General features: G+C 48.0%; 1 protein-coding gene across 1 annotated transcript in view; it reads left to right on the top strand.

Annotated features, from left to right (window-relative positions):
* Positions 1 to 16,106, top strand: part of rin (ras GTPase-activating protein-binding protein 2) — a 66,387-nt gene extending 50,281 nt beyond the window's left edge. Inside the window, exons 11-12 of the mRNA XM_045748022.2 lie at positions 11,466 to 11,609; positions 15,723 to 16,106. Coding sequence (XP_045603978.2) covers positions 11,466 to 11,609; positions 15,723 to 15,962 — 384 coding nt within the window. The 3' untranslated portion in view covers positions 15,963 to 16,106. The remainder of the gene's footprint in view (positions 1 to 11,465; positions 11,610 to 15,722) is intronic.
* The last annotated feature ends 382 nt before the right edge of the window (positions 16,107 to 16,488 follow it).

Genomic DNA, 16,488 nt, shown 5'->3' with positions numbered 1-16,488 from the left:
GTTAACATTTTCAGTTTTCATGATATATACTGCATCTGTAGTAGTCCAGGGCAAATAAAGTTGACAGTTGGAAGTCATAGTTAGGTCATTCAAAGCCTGAGCAAACAGTAATGCTTCAATGTAGGAAATTAAGCCAATCGTGTGCTGGATTTTATAAGAGCAACAACAAAAGCACAATTTGCATCCTTGTGCTATGTCTGGCACTGGTAAGCCTGACTTCGACTCTGCTGTACAGAAAGATAAGAAGGCTAATACACGGTAGTGGGGACCTTTCCTGTGAAGACACGGTGAACTGTTCCTTGCACTCTAGATAAACTGAACAAAGGTACAAGATGATTGAGGTTTTCAAGTGGGTTAGGAATATAAACCAGCTTCTGAAACTGTTGGAACAGGTCAGAGCCTCAGTAATGGGAACAATCTAGAGAAATTTTGACTTATGAAAGATATAGGAGAGTACGGGTTTAGTAAAGGTTGTGGAATAGACTTTCTGGCATTGAGTAAAGTAAGCAAGCCAGTAAACTGGCTAGTATTGAGACAGTTTAACTAGTTTAAGAAATAGCTTGGATAGGTGAAAGGGTTGAATTTAAAGAGGACCCACCTAGGCAAAGCCAACACATCTACTGCAATGTTTCCTAATTCTTATGTTTGTTTATGCCTAGTTAGCTTATGCCTTCATGTTTATTTTTATTTTTAAATTTGTGTTATAATTTTTCAGTAGATACAAAATATGGATTGTTAACTGTGAAATATCTGTATATTATGCAGATGCTCTCCAATTGTTGTATGTACAGTTGTCATTTTGAGAGTTAGACACTGTTAACCCTTAAACTGCGCATGGCGTATATATACGGCAGGACCCGATGGTATCATAAGTTAAATTTTTCAAACGTTCTAACACTTTCAAATTTTTGGTGCATAATCTACTGGGCAAACACTCCAACTTTGTCTAAATGATCATCAACGTAACTTGCAAAGCAAGAAAATTAAGAAGTAATTATAAAATTTAATATGGAAAATTTCAGATGTTCAGATCAGCTGCAAAAATAATAAGTATCACCAGTTGTTCATGAAGTGTTATTATGCTCTCAGCATAATATGATCTTCATTTCAATAGATTTAAAATATAGATTTCAGTTTATTGTAAAAAAAAAAAATGGTCAAAATGGCATTTGAAATATGCACCAAATTTATAACTCAAAACATTTAGTTTATGAAAAATCCATTCTAATAGGATTGTAGAACAGACGTGGCACACATTAAAAGTAAAAATGGTGAGAATCGATCAGAAAATGGATTTTCTGAGGGGAGCTCCGTCGGCTCCCCGCAGCTATCCAGGCTGAATGGATATGTATAACTTTCTGGCACCAGTCAAAGTGCTTGGAGTTCTTGCCTACCAGGGACCACAAGCCAGAACCTGGCCCCCTCAGAGAGGCACGAGGAGCAATGGCCTATAGAAACTTTCCTGTGGTTTGGAGCATTCTGTCTGCCATCGACCGGGATAGGCACCCAGAAAGGTAGGCGCCCCAAAACAAACCCCTATTTTGGTTAAAATATTGGTACCGAAAGCCAAACGAGTGGACAGAACTTCCCAAACAAAATTATCTAATTAGTATGATGTCATCACATCGCCACGCCGCTGTCTGCACAACACCTTCCCACCCCTCCCCGGGAGGGGGAAGGGGGAGCCCCAGACCATCCGCGCCAGCGATCCAACCGGCAGTTCTTGGCTGATGTGATGACTGGCTGGTCGAGTGCCTCTGGCTCTGGTTTTGTTTCAATTCTATGCCTTGTGGTGTGGGCTGTCTCTACCGGAAGGGTGTGAGCCAGGAGTGAGATTCCACGGTACTCGGGCTGCATGTGCCTAGGGCTCTCTTCCCTAGGTGCCCTGTGAGTACTGCCCTTGGGGCTTGGAGCCACCTTCCACAAGTCACCTTGGGTTCTACCTCCGCTGTGTCCTTTACTGCTCGGTACTGCGCCGCCCTTGGAGTCTGCTGGGGTTTTGTTGCCCTTGTTTGTCTCTGGGTAGGAGATGGTTTTCATCACTGGTAGGAGCGCGGGGTACTGCACAACTAGTTTTCACCAATAACTGCGGCCGGCTCTGTTCCGCCTGGGTACGTTGTCCTCTTGTGGGGGTTTTCTTTTGTTTTTGCCTGGTGGGGGGGCAGTCTGGCTTCATAGTCCCCCTTTGCTGTTCTAAGAGTTATATCGTGCCGCATGGGTCTGACTAGTGTCTGACCCTTCCTTAGTTTTTGCACGGCTGCCCCGGCTTTTCCTTATGAGGCTGGGGCTTTGAGGGTATGGCTCGGCCCTGGGTCCTGCTGTCCAGGTTCCCGGGGTTGGGGAGGGGTTGCCTGAGGGGCCTCGGCCCCGTTTTGCCCCACTTGGATCTTTGTTCCCTCGGTGCAGGGCTTTCAGTTCCTCTGAGTGGGGATTTTCCTTACCTCTCTGCGTTCTTGTTGGCTCGGGTCTACCCCTTCCTGGGTTCGGTTCCGTGTTCCTTCATGTCCGTCGGTCCCGTCCTTCCTGGGGGGGGGGGGGGGTTTCACCTCTTTTTCCTCATCCTTTTCGCACTTCCATCGCGATACTGTTCCCTTTGTATCGGGATCTGTGCTTGTCCCTCGATAAGGGGTGTCTTTTTGTCCGTATGTGCCTCCGTGCGTTTGTGCTTGCTTGTCATGGTTTTTGTTGGAGCACGGACCTCTTTGTACCTTTCAATGTTCTTGGAACGTCTGTTGATTTCCGGTGGGGGTTCCCTCTTGTCCTTTTTCAGGCTCGTTGATTCTCTTCCGCCCCCCTCTGTCTTCTTAAGCTTCTGTTTCGCCTTTTGTTTTCACGTCGTCTCCTTCCTGTTTTGACGTTCCTCGTCTTCGTTACGTACACCTTGCTGGTGTCTGTGTGTTGTGTCTCTTCAGTCTGTGTCTTTATGATGTGTGTGTGTCCGACTGGTGTACGAACCACGCCGCCTGGTGGGTGAGTGGTGTGGTTCATACCTCGCGTGCTGGGAGTTTGTTGGTGGGCGGTGTACCCGTGTGTTCAGCGTCGTTTCTCGAGGTTTTCTATGGCTTCTCGCTTGTCTTCTCCCTCCAGTCGTTGCCCTCTTGGTGCTGGGGGTGTTTTAGATTTTCTGTGTGGGGACATCACTTCATTCTTTTCTCTGCTTCTAGGAGTGGGGGTTACTCCGAGTGGCGCCTCCTTCACCTCTGTACTGCACCTTGTCTTCTGCTGGGCACGCACATCTGGAAGTCTTTCCCCTTCGACTTCGCATATTTCTTCGGGTTCCAGTACATACAATACCTACTGCCTCTTGTGCGCATACCTTTTCGGGCAGGCCTCTGGCGTTGCTCCTGGTCTGCTTGAGTGTGTTGTGGCACGGTCGTGTGTCTGCTCTGCAGGTAAGGTTGTACTGTCTGGCGACTCTGTCGGCCAGGTGCTGGTTCTCTACTGTTGGAGGGGTACTTGCCTGGTTGTGCTTGCTGGGGTTGGGCTCCGACTCTTGGTCCCGCCTCTCGACTGTCAGTCGGGGTGTGTGTTGATTCCCTAGGCCTTTTTTTTTTTTTTTTTGCAACTGTGTATGGAGTCTGCTTCTGCCACATCCCTTCCACGTGCATTATATTTCCTTCCTCCTGTAATATTCAACCCGTTCTTGCAAATTCGTAAAGTCAATATTGACTTATTAACTACGTGCATAGGTGATATACTAAACATAATAGTTTCCCTTAAAAAGATTCATAGAAAACACCGACCTTACCTAACCTTGTTAGTATCTTAAGATAAGCATCTTATTGCTTCGTAAGTACAATTATTACTTAACCTATACCTATTATAGGTTAGGTAATAATTGTAATTACAAAGCAATAAGATGCTTATCTTAACATACTAAGTAGGTTAGGTTAGGTCGGTGTTTTCTATGAATCTTTTTAAGGGAAACTATTATGTTAAGTATGTCACCTATGCACATATTTAATAAGTCAATATTGACTTATTAAATTTGCGAGAACGTGTTGTAATATTGCTCTGGTTCTCTGTTAAAGTCCTGTGCGGCACTGCCCTGCTTTTCGGTGCTTTTTGTTTGGTTTTTGGCACCTGGGGCTTTTTCCCTATGTTTGGACACAACTTATTTCCCTCGGTCCATGCTTCTGTGTCCTCCTTCCTTGCTTGGTCTCTGCTCTGGACACTCCTTCCTTGCTTGGTCTCTGCTCTGGACACTCCTTCCTTGCTTGGTCTCTGCTCTGGACACTCCTTCCTTGCTTGGTCTCTGCTCTGGACACTCCTTCCTTGCTTGGTCTCTGCTCTGGACACTCCTTCCTTGCCTATCTTTGGTGCCTGGCAGCACCCTGATATCCATGGTGTCCCTCTGTGTGCGTGCAACCTCCCACTTCACGCTTTGTGGTTGGTCGTGTGCTTTCCACATCCGACATTTTGCTATGAATTTTTATTCGGGAAGTCCATACATTGTTGATTTACGGACATATTAATGGATTTCATGTTAGATCTATTACATACAATCGCTGACGCCGCTCATACGCATGGCGTTCGGGCAAGTTCCTGAACATTGCGTTCCCGGCAGCTACTTTGTCCGTTTTCATTTTTTTTCCCTGCTTGTTTCTGTTTTCCTCCTAAGCTACACATGGCTGTGCTTCTGGGTCAGTGCATATTGGCTGTACTGTTGTTGGGTGCTGAGGTGGGCCTCTGTCCATGTTCACTTCTCAGCTTTGGGACTGCCCTGGTGTCCCGTTTTGGTACCGAGTTCCTTCACTTTTTCTTTCTCACTACAGGCTTCTGTATTGCACTGTCTGTGGGGAGTTGTGGACTTCCGGTCCACCGCTCCTGCCCTACTGGTTTCCTTTTTGGGATGGGTAGCTGGGATTCCGGTCCTCCTTGTTCCTTTACCTGGACCGTACGCTTTTGTTTTCCTGCGGTTCACGTCCTGCGTAGTTCCCCCTCAGGTATCCCTCGGAGATGCACGAGTCGTTCTTCCCTGCTGAAGCTGGTTGCACTGTTCCTTTGGGTTACGGGGTTGCTGTTTTGCGCTTTGCATCTCGCGCTTTCTTTCGTGGTGTCCGCTTTCCTTGTTGACCTTTGCTTGGGCCCTGGCTTTTCGGTGTTGACCTTGTTGGTCGTTTAGGGGTCCTGGGGGGAGGGGGGTTCCTCCTGGACAGGGCGTTTCTGCGCGCTCGGGTTGGTTCTTTCGACTCGCTGGGGTTGGGTTCCTGGTTCCCTGGCAGCCATTCCTTCTGGTTTTTGCCTTTCTGGAGGACCCTGCTGCTTTATTCGGTTCGATCCTGTGGGTCTTCCCGCGGCTCCGCCTCTTTGCAGGGCTGGTTCGTTTCTCCCCTCGAGTTTTCTCGTCTCAGTTTTTGTCTCGCTTTCTCGTTGCTTGTCTGGGCACTGGTGGCTTCATTGTTGGTCTTCAACCTATGTGCTTTGTCTCGGCGGCGGTGTGTGATTTTCCTGGCGGTCCTTCTGGTTTTCCTATCACTGCGAAGGGTTCTTTGCTCTGATAGGGTTGTCTTGTCTTTCCCTTCGGGGTTGTTCCGGGACTGTCTTCTGGTACCATGTGCTGTCACCTCGTATTGGGTGGAGCTGGAGGAGCCGCTCCAGCTTGCTTTAGGTGTTGCTGTCCCTTCTCCTCGGTTCCGCTTGCTGTCTTGGGCGTTGCTTCCCCTCCGGCCTGCTCTTACGTTTCTGGTGCCATGCTGGTTGTTGGCCAGGGTAGTCTATTTTTGTTCTCCTCGGTTTGGTCCTTGGGTTGCTGCTTGGTTGGTCAGGCCAGGGGTGCTTCCTTGTTGTTCGGTTGGGGCTCTTCGCTGTTCACGTCGTGTCTTGGCCCCTGGGTCATAGTCACATTTTGGTTTGCCTGGGTTCCCTTCCTTCTCTCATTCCTGTTCTGGGGTTCGGGCCTTCCGGATTGTCTGCAGGCTTTTTTCTTTTTATCTGTGGGTTTGTTTTTAGGTTAGGGCACGTGCATCCGCCTCCCAGATCCTTCCCTCTTTTACTTATCTGTGGTGAGGTAGCTCAGGGAAGCCGACGGGGCTCCTCCCAGAAAACCAGCGTTGAATGTAATGAAACGCCATTTTCTGGGTGAGCCCCAGAGGCTCTCCGGCATCCCTCCCTCCCTCCGGTCAACGGCGTTTTTCATGTATTTTGACATCCAGCCTAAGAACTGTTGGTTGGATCGCCGGCGCGGATGGTCTGGAGCTCCCCCTTTCCCCTCCTGGGGGGGGGGGGAGGAAGTTACACAGATGGTGGTGCTGCGACATGATGACGTCATGCTAGTTAAATAGTTTTGTTTGGGGTGTTCTGTCCACTCGTTTGGCTTTCGGTAGCAATATTTTAACCAGAATAGGGGTTTGTTTTGGGGCGCCTACCTATCTGGGTGCCTATCCCAGTCAATGGCAGACACAGAATGTTCCCAACCACGGGGGAGTTTCTATAGGCCATTGCTCCTTGTGCCTCTCTGAGGGGGGCCAGGTTCTGCCTCGTGGTCCCCGGTAGGCAAGAACTCCTAGCACTTTGACTTATGTCATAAAGTTATACATATCCATTCAGCCTGGATAGCTCCAGGTTGCCTCCGGGACTCACCCAGAAAATGGTGTTTCATTACATTCAATGCTGGTTTTTTGAAGCCGACTCAATGTTGAAACTCTAGTTTTAGAGATAATTGAAGTTGAAGTTATCGACAATGTATTAGGTAATTCTATTTCATTAATTTACTTGTATGGTTTAATTTAATTAAATTAAATTAAGTTGCAGCAACGTGTGAGGTTGGTTGCCTTTCCGGATGCCCCGCAGCTGCCCCGCTGAATTATACTGTAGTGAGACTCGGGTGGCTTCGGGGATTGTCCCTTCCGGATCAGCGGCGGAGGCATTCGAGCCTGGTCCTCCTGGTCGAGCTTTTGGGTCATGCCAACGAGCCCCTTTCATCCCTGCTTTTCCGGTAGACTCTGCTTTTCTCCAAAGGCAAAGGGTTTGGAGGACGGCTTGGCCCCGGGTCCTGACGTGGAGGATTCCTGGGGCTGGGGAGGAGTTGACTTGGGGGGGCCTGAGCCCCACTTGTCCCTGCTTGGGTGTTTGGTACCCTCAGTGCAGGGTTTGTTGTTACAGGGGGAAGGTTTTTTCCTTTCATCCTCCCTGTACGATTTTGTTAAGAGTTCAACTCCTCCCCGGGTTCGGGTCCAAGTTCCCTTGGGTTCTTCGGTTCCCTCCTTCTGGAGGTTTTTTGGCTTCCCGCATCCTACCGAGGAAGGTGTGGGAGGCTCCTTGCGCCTTACCTCCTGCGTGACCCGGATTACGCCTCAATAATGAAGCCTTCTTTTTGAGTTTGGCTCCTCTTTTTCTTTATTGGGTGCGTTACAAAGTGCCGGAGTCTTCCTGGCTGGCAGACTGCCTTTTCTTCTTTAGGGGCTTGGCATTCATGCTGTCGGAATGCGCACTCGAGTGGCGAGATTTGCTTACGGTCGTTCAGGTTTTCCTGGGGGGTGAGTTGGAGCACCTCAAGGTGTGCTAGTTCGCCCCCGTCCTTCCTTATGATGTCAGCCAGGTGCGGCTTCACGTGCAGGTTCCTTTTCGGCATCCCTGGTGGCCGAGGATTTGTGCTCCTGTGGGCACTTCGCTTCGGTTCTTGCGCTTCTTTTCCCTGCTGGAGCTGTCTTCGGACTGTCTCGTGCTGGGTGTGGAGGAGCTGGGTCCCAGGCCAGGGTCTGGTGTGCTTGCTTTGGCAGCTCACCTTTTTGTACGTTGCTGTTTGCAGTCTGTGGTGGTGCTTTTTCTGCAGGCGGCTTCGTCCTTTGTAGGACTTGTAGATTCTCTGGGAGGGCCATGGAGGTCCTGCCCGGAAGGGTTGTGCCAGGTCTCGGGGTTCCTTCGGTCATCGTAAGCCAGTAGTGCCAGATTCGGGGTCAGCACCTCTTCTGGAGCCGTGGGCGTTCTGGCCGGCACAGTGATCGCTCTTAGCGTCGGTTGGGCTCTCATAGGGGTCGTTGGCCCTTTTGCGGGTTGCCCCATTGACGGGGTGATGGGGTGGAGGCTCCCATAGTTTGCTCTCCCCTGGTCCCACGATTCGTGGAAATTTCGGGTCGTTTCCTCCGACCTGTGGTGGCATTGGGTCGCTCCTCCTTCAGGAGGATCAGGGTGTCCCTCAGGTGGCTTCCACCTGTTTTCAGTTCCGAAACGGGACTGCAGATCTGTGATTCATGCTGGACTTGTCTAGTCTGAATCCATAGGACTTTTGCCCCCTCCGTTCGGATGACTACTGTGTCTCGGGTCCGGACGCATTTTGGTTTTATAATTTTATTGTATACATCTCGATTCATCCTGGGTTCCATGACTGGCTCGGGTTTGTCGTGGGACAAGAAGCTTACCGCTTTCATTGCCTTCCATTCGGCTTGAATCTGGCACCTTGAGTGTTCACACGCCTTACCAGGTCGTGGTAACTTGTTTGCTGCTGTTAGGGGTTCAGGTTGTGGCTTACCTTGACAACTGGCTGGTGTGGGCTCCCAGCCAGTTGGCGTGTCTGCTCGCCAGGGATATGGTTCTTTCCCAGCTTGCCGGGTTCGGGTTTATGGTGATCTGGAGGAAGTTCCTTTTGGTTCCCTCTCAGGTTCGGACTTGGCTGGGTCTGGTGTGGGACTCGGACAGCGTCCTTGTCTCTCCCTCCTGTGACGCTGTTGCAGCTGCGGTCCCGCTTCCGACTGTTTTTGGAGGCCACCTGGGTCACACGTCAGTTATTTGAGCGGCTGTGCGGGAGCCTGAACTTCGCTGTGCTGGTGTATCCATTGGGTCGGATCTGGCTTTGGTGAATGTTCTCGTTTCTTCAGGGTCGTCCCATCTGCTGCCCTTGCGATCGATGGGTTCGAATCCCGGGAGCCTTGCAACGGCTGCTGCATAGCTGGCTTCCTCTGTGGGTTTTTCAGGGTTCTATGCTGTGGCGCCTCCCCAAGCCCTCACTCGATGTGTTCACGGATGTCTCGTCTCTCGGCTGGGCTTTTGTGACAAGTGCTCACCAGGCCAGCCAGGGTCGGTGGGGTTCGTCCTTCCGTTTAGCTCACAGCATGGCGAGGGAGTTTGCAGTGGTGTGGCATTCGCTTCAGAGGATTTGGGTCGCTCGAGGAGCAAAGATCCGGCTCCATTTGGACTGCTCCCCGGTGGTTCATTGCCTGAACCACGGGGTTTTATGCGGTCCTTGGTTCTTTGGGGCTGGTCGCTTCGGGTGACTCGTCTGTTGAGTTTTCAGAGTTTGGCTCTCCTGGCGGTTCATGGTCAGGGGGTATCAAACGTCCTGGCGGACGGCCTGTTTTGGTTCCTTCTCCTTTCCACGGAATGGACGGTCAACTGGGACTCGTTCAGTTGGCTCTGCCAGACGTACGGGCGCCCAGAGGTGGACCTGTTCACACTGGCATGATCGAGGCGTCTTCCAGTTTATGTGGCGCCCTTCCCAGACTGCGAGGCCGTCAGGGTCGATGCCTTTCGGCTGGACTGGTCAAGGTGGAGTTACCTGTACCTCTTCCCTCCGGTCCAGTTGTTGCTCCGGATCCTGGCTCGGTTGGAGACTTATCAAGGGAGAGTAGTCCTGTTGGCTCCTTGGTGGCAGGGCCAGTCTTGGTTTCAGGCGTTTCTTGCTCAATGTCTGAAACCAAGAGTCTTCCCTCGGCTCCGCCTCTTTCAGCAGATCGGTCCGATCCGTTACGTGGCTGGTTCGATCTTCTCCACTCTTTGCATTTGGTCGCTTTGACGCTTGTGTATCACCACTTGTTTGGTGATCAGGTGGCTTAGTTGATGGTGTCCCACCTGCGAGCTTTGTCTAAACGGCTGTATGAAATTTCCTGGCAGTCCTTTCGGCAAATTTTTGCTTCGTAGGTTGTCTTCGATTCTGATTGGGCTGTTCTGTCCTTTTTCTTAGTTGTTGCAGGACCGTCATCCTGTGCCAAATTCTGTCGCCTCGTTTCGTGTGGCGCTGGCGGAGCCCCTGCAGCTTGCTTTCGGGGTGGATGTCTCTTCTGCTCCGTTTTACAAGCGTACTCGGATGTTGTTTCACCTCCAGCCTGCTCAGGCGCTGCCCGAGCCGTCCTGGTCGTTGGACCAGGTGCCCTCTTTTCTCTCTCCTCGGTTTGTGGGGGCCCCTCGGTTCAGGACTGTTTTTCTAAGGCTCTTTTCTTGAGGGCTTTGGCCTCTGGGGGTCGGGTTGGGGAGTTTCATGCTCTCCGGCACGGGTTTCTGCTCTTTCCGTCCTGGTGGTCCTTTCGTTCGTTTGCAGCCTTCTCCTTTTATGGTGAAGAATCAGTCTGCTGCTTTTTGAAGGGGTCCTTGGGTTGTCGATGCTTGGTTGGTTCGGCCGGGGGTGCATCATGTTTTGTGTCCAGTTGCGGCTCTTCGCCAGTATCTGCGCGCCAGGGCCTCCGTGGCAGGGGACCCGGTTTACCTTCTTCCCTGTTCCAAGGTGCGGTTCTCCCAGGTCGTCCACAGGATTATTCGGTGCAGTCAGCCCGCGGTATATCCCAGTGCCCACGACGTTCGTAAGTTCGTGACTTTGGCTGCTGTTTTTTAGAATATATCCTGGGCTGACATTCGGGCACGGGGCTTATGGAGGTCGAACAGGTTCCTGGCTGCAAGGTATCTCGTTTATGTTTCTGGGTCTTCTCGGGCGTGTGTAGCCTTGGGTCTCAGGTTGCAGTCATTTGTCTCGACTTTCTTGACTTGCTTTGAGGAGTTGAGGAGCGAGTGACGACCACCTCCCGGGTAAGTCCCTCTTTTTCTTTCTTTGGTTAGGTAGTTCCGGGGAGCCAAAAGGGGCTCTCCACAGAAAACCAGTGTTGAATGTAATAAAACGCCATTTTCTGGGTGAGACCCGGAGACTCCTCTGCATCCCTCCCTCCGGTCGGTGTTTTTTTTGCGTTTTTTGACGCTCGGCCTCTGAACTGAGGAGAGTTGTCGGCGTGGAGGTCTGGGACCCTCCCGGGGAGGGGGGGGGTTGCACAGACGGATGCGCGGGGTTTGTGGTGACGTCATACTAATTTTCTTGGTTTTGATTGGGGAGTTCTGTTGCTAGTTCGGCTTTCGGTTTGCAATTTATTTGACCAGCAGTAGTTTGTTTTGGAATTCCTGCCTTTCTGCATGCCTGACCTGGTTGATGGCAGACAAAGACTGCTTCCAATTACACAGGGGTGTCTTTAGGCCATTGCTCCTCGTGCCTCTCTCGAGGGGGCCCGGTTCTGGCTCTGGTCCCCGGTAGGTCTAGAACTCCTTCCATTGACTGTTGCCACAGTGTAATGTATACACATCAGCCCGGTATAGCTCTGGGGAGCCGAAGGGTCACGCTCAGAAAACGGAGTTTCATTACATTCAATGCTGTTTTTTTTTTTAATGCTTAACTTAGGTAATTCTGTGTGGTATTCTTTATATAGCATATTCCTGATAACCTTGAAACCATTGAGATTTATTCAAGATCATACAATTGTGTGGTATTTCAGGCTGAGTTCTCACGATTTGGCAAGATTGTAGACATTCGCATAAATACAGCCAAGGGTAAAACTGGCCCAAAGGGGCAAGTTCCTAACTTTGGATTCATCACATTTGAAGAAGAAAGTTCTGTTAACAAGGCTCTTCATAGTAGGGTAAGTGGGCACAAAGGCTAGCAACTGTATAATTACTGTCTTTAATAATTTGTTAAAAAATGGTGCTATTTTGTATTCACTTGTCATCTTCAGTGCCAATGGGCGAGATATCAGTACTTTAAAATATAGAACACCTTTATTACGTGCATATAGTCAATTAAGGGCTTAACCATTGATTGCCTCACACTCAAATTGTGCTTCTTGGAATAGAGGTGTTATATATTATACTTATAGCAAACACTAGTTGAGTGTATAATTAATCCAATGAAAAGTAGGAATGTGATTAGCACATTTAGATAACCCAGTGTGAACATCTAAGGTCCGTGACTTTTGATCCTTCTACCAGGAATTATACAAAATATCACCGGAATAACAGCAAAAGCAAAAGCTTTAATGAGAAAATTTGAGAAGTTTGTGTTGATGTTACCAAAGCAATGTGGTTGTGAGGGCTGTATGGGATTAGAGGCCCATGAAGGTAAACAGCCAGGTAGTCACCAGGAAAGCCTTGCCCCTGGCCTGTCTGTGGGCATGGGAAATTGTCCACAAGTTGCTGATTTGTTGTGTATCCTACAAATGGCACCCAATATCTTGCCTATATTGACCCATTCAAATGAATCACATGAGATATTGGAGACCTGTTTGCAGCCAATATGCTGCATGGATCTATCTTCCTTGCCCATTCTTTTGCTGATGTTCTGCTAAGACACTGTTCCTGGTCTTTCATATGTGACAAGCTCCCATGTTTCAAGCTAAGTGCCATCTATCCTTGCACTTGTTCCTGTCGGGGTCGTTTTTCTTTTAGATTTTAGTTTTTGCTTCATGTGCGTATTTTGAGCTGGCTTATTGTGTGGGCAGCCGTGATGCTGAATGTTCTCTTGGTGCTCTCCCAGGTGTGCTTCTTCAAGCACTGAAGGTGAAGTACTTCTGCTTCACTGACATGTTTCCTCTTTGGCATGTTCTGGAGTGTGCCCCCCCCCCTCCCCCCCAGAGGCCAGGTCACCAGGGTGGAGAGCTTCACTTAGGACTATTCATGAGTCTTTGACTGTTTAGGCTGGGGGGCATTCTGTTCAGCCTCAATGCCTGTGTGTCCTGCTTGTATAGCTGTTTTTGGATGCTAATAATACCCTCTTTGGTCTTGGGCATGGGTGGTTTGGCCCGTTGAGCCCACTCTTGCCATGTATGAGTTTGAAGGGTGCTCATTGCCTTTCCTAAAAGATAATGGTCATTCTTCGTGCCTTAGCATGCTGTTAGGTTGGTGACACAAATGAAGCTACAGTTGTCTATGCCCCCAACCCTGATTTCACTGAACCTAATTTTGATCTCTTACATTCCTGTGTTCTTTCTCTGCCCAAAATTTTTATTTTTCTTCTTACTGTTATTTCTATTTTCACTGTCTAGTTTTAAATAGAATATTTGTAGTTTTTGTTACTTTTAATGGGCTACAACTTCTGATCTCAAAGTTTTCACCGCTTTGTGTATGTCTCCAGGGGCTGATCCTACTGCTCTCTTGATCCAGAAAGATGTTCCCTTTGTCCCTTTCCTTTTTTCCCGTCGAACATTCATTTCTCTGGGCCTTGTATCTTTGTGGGGTAAATGAGATATGATCTGTTCCATTTATCTCTCCAATATTTCACTTTTTTCTTCCTAATCTTAAACATCTCTTGGACTCGTTACAAGCACTTGTGCTCTTTTTGGTTCATTTTAATTGTTGACATTTCCTCTGGGGTAATGCTTTGACAGATACCCCAGGCTGTATTTAGGCATTCATTCTCTCTTCTACATTGTCTCGCCTGAATTCCAGAAAGCCGACTTGGTATAGACTTGCTGCTGCTCTTCCATTTATATAGCCTTGACATGTAGCCTTTCATGACCCCATAAGTGACCATATTCCCATCCTCATAACCACCTTTCATTTCTGCCCTCCTCTCTCTTCCTCGGCGGTGGTTTGATACGGCGGACTGGAATCTTTTCATTCTCCATGCTGCTCTTCCCAGCCTGTCTCATCTGCCTTTCCCTTGAGCCTTGCATATTCACAGCACCTTATTAGATACTGCCCTCCACTCTGTTCCTAATTCTTCCTCCCATGGCACATGGAAGTGCGATACCAGGTGGGATTCGAGCTTTGTTGGGGCTGTACATTTTAAGTGTGTGGCCTGGAAAAGACACGTGAGAAGAAGCTGATTCTATGGTAATCTTCTATGTAAAGATTCTGTAAAACTTTATAGATTGATTTTTGACATTAATTTGTATTGGTGTGTCCCCCATGTTTCTCACCTCTGAGTTGAATGCTCTAAGGCCATTACCTTCCTTAGTCTTGTTGCATACTTCCAGAGGGGGCTGATGACACCCTCCTTTATTGTTCTCTGAGAACTTGGTTACGTCTTCCCTCCATATTTCTCTACCTCTCCTGCAACTCTGTCGTCTACACCATACTGGGTTAGGCCTCATCTCTGGTGCTTTTTGTTTTCCTCTTTCCAGAACATCTGTTGAAACTGGCATCTTATCACTACATGATTTTCTTAATCATTACTGCCTTTGCTCCTTCACATAGTTTCATCAAGATCCTCTCACATGTGCTGTACTTTGACTGTTACCCCCTCAGGAGGGCCCTGTTTCATCTTATCACCTTCCTTTTCCTGTAAGAATGGCTCATTTGCACGATAACCTCTCAGTTCACATTTTCAATATCCTTATACTGTATGTTGTTCCAACCTTTCCCCACGGAAGGTCCCACTGACAAGGTTTTTGAGAGGCCTTGTCCCACCTGGTGAGGGTTTATACTATTACTACTACTGATATGAAGTGCCTTTTCATTGAACACTGTTCACAAATGGATCTAAGTCTGCCAACGATGTTGAATACTTAGTGGTCATTCCTGACCAAACCTATATGTGCTGCATGCCCCTAGAGACTAGCATCTTCACAGTGGTATTTTATGCAATTTAGCATGCTCTTCGTCAGCATTTTCCAACGTTAATGTCCCCTTGTCAATATGGTAGACTCTGCTCTCGTGGCTCTGGAGACCTTTAACCTTTTCCCATCTTGTGCTGGTTGAAATCCAATAATGACTTTTTATTTCTAGCAAATTTAAAATGGTAACATTTTGCAGGGTTGCCAGCCATATTGGTATTACTTTAGATGAATGTGTGGACACTGCTGCTAAGGCGACCATTTGCACTTTGTTCCATTTCCCAAAAGGGGCTTACTTGTTTGTGTTTTTACCCCATTGTTTATTCTGCATCTGCAATGCTTAGCAAAGCTGTTGGTCTGGCATTACAGATGACCTATTCCCTGGCCTTTCTCCTATCACCATAATAGTTCATGGGAAATGGCTCTAATTTATGTATTTGCCCCACATGCTTACTCCTGGGCACCTAATGGACCACCACCCTGTTCCCTATAGTTTGAACTGTCTGTCCCACTTGGTCGTGGGAACTGTAGAATGTCCCAGTTTTCAAGATGATCGCATATTATGTTTTCTTAGTATCCCTCTATAGAATCTTTTAATAATCTGATACCCTTGATATCGTTCACATTATGTCCTTTTGGTCTCTTATTGGTATCCTGAATGACATTTAGCTCTTTTGAATACTCAGTTATAAGACAATGTTATATATTTGTCCTGGCCTGGCACCTTATTTTGATCCTTAAATGAAAGTACCAGGATCCCTTCAGGGAGGATGAGCTAGAGGGAAGGATAAATAAAATGTGACGCACAAGATGCATGGAGGCCAATTCCATCCAGGAAAGATGGGGAAGAAAAGATCAAGATAAACCCATGGTTAAACAAATAATTAAAAGAGGCCAAGTGAGATGGCTTGGGAAAGGGAACCTAGGCAAATGAAGGCACTAAAAAGGACCAGCATGTAGTATATAGGGCTGATTGAAAGATAATGTTACAGAGGTAAATTGTAGGATATTTGACTAAATAGGGAGTACAGTACTGTAGTTGCCACCTAAGAGTGCTGCTGTTTGTTTTATAGAAATGATCTTATGGTGTAGGTGGGATTGTACATATCTGCAAATTATGCTGAATAGATCGGGGATAGATCAGGTATGTCTGCATAAGGTTGCTAATACAATTTATTTATACATGTTCATATTTTTCCATAGCCTATTCACCTCAATGGTGAACACAGGTTGAATGTCGAGGAAAAGAAAGCGCGCCTACGAATGGATGGTGGAATGGGGCGGCCAAACAGTGGTCGTGGCGGCATGGGTGGTAGTGGCGGCTTACGTCAAGGTCCTCCAGGGGGGCTTCAGGGCCGTGGTGGTGGCCGACCCGGTTTCAACCGAGACAGCAATCGAGGTGGCCCCGGAGGACCAAGAGGTGGCTTTGTCCAACGACGTTAGTGACCATTTATAGTCACTGTGACCTCCTCTCTTACTCACAAGTAACCTCTGTCCAGTGCAGCATATCTTAGCAGATGGTTGCATAAGTGGTCCAAATATCTAGAACAGGACTGCTAAATCTAACCTCAATAGAGCCATTGTACAACTTCATGGTGTGCTCGGTGAACGTTACTGTTTTGATATGTAACTAAACGGTGGCCACTTTGAAAATACTGGTGCTTGAGGTGATGACAGATGAAACAAGTGAAATATGTTACAGAAACTTCACAATAACTTAAGTGGCTTCTTTTGTAATTTAGTTTCTTCTATGTCTCAGTAACTGTTTTAAAATATCAAATTGATTTCCATTTTGTGAATACAAACATTTTCCACTGGTGACTTGTACTTAGACCTAGTGCCTCCCTTGATAGATTCTGTTGTGTACGAGTAAGAACCTTCCTCTCTGGATGGTTGTGATGAAATTGTCTCGATAGTAATTACTCATATTTGGCAGTAAAACAAATTGTTTGTGATTACCAAGATCATT

Source organism: Procambarus clarkii, chromosome 24 (assembly GCF_040958095.1).
Source record: "Procambarus clarkii isolate CNS0578487 chromosome 24, FALCON_Pclarkii_2.0, whole genome shotgun sequence".
NCBI classification, from domain to species: Eukaryota; Metazoa; Arthropoda; class Malacostraca; order Decapoda; family Cambaridae; genus Procambarus; species Procambarus clarkii.
The sequence above is the reverse complement of the archived record's forward strand: the minus strand, read 5'-3'. Positions and strand labels throughout refer to the sequence as shown.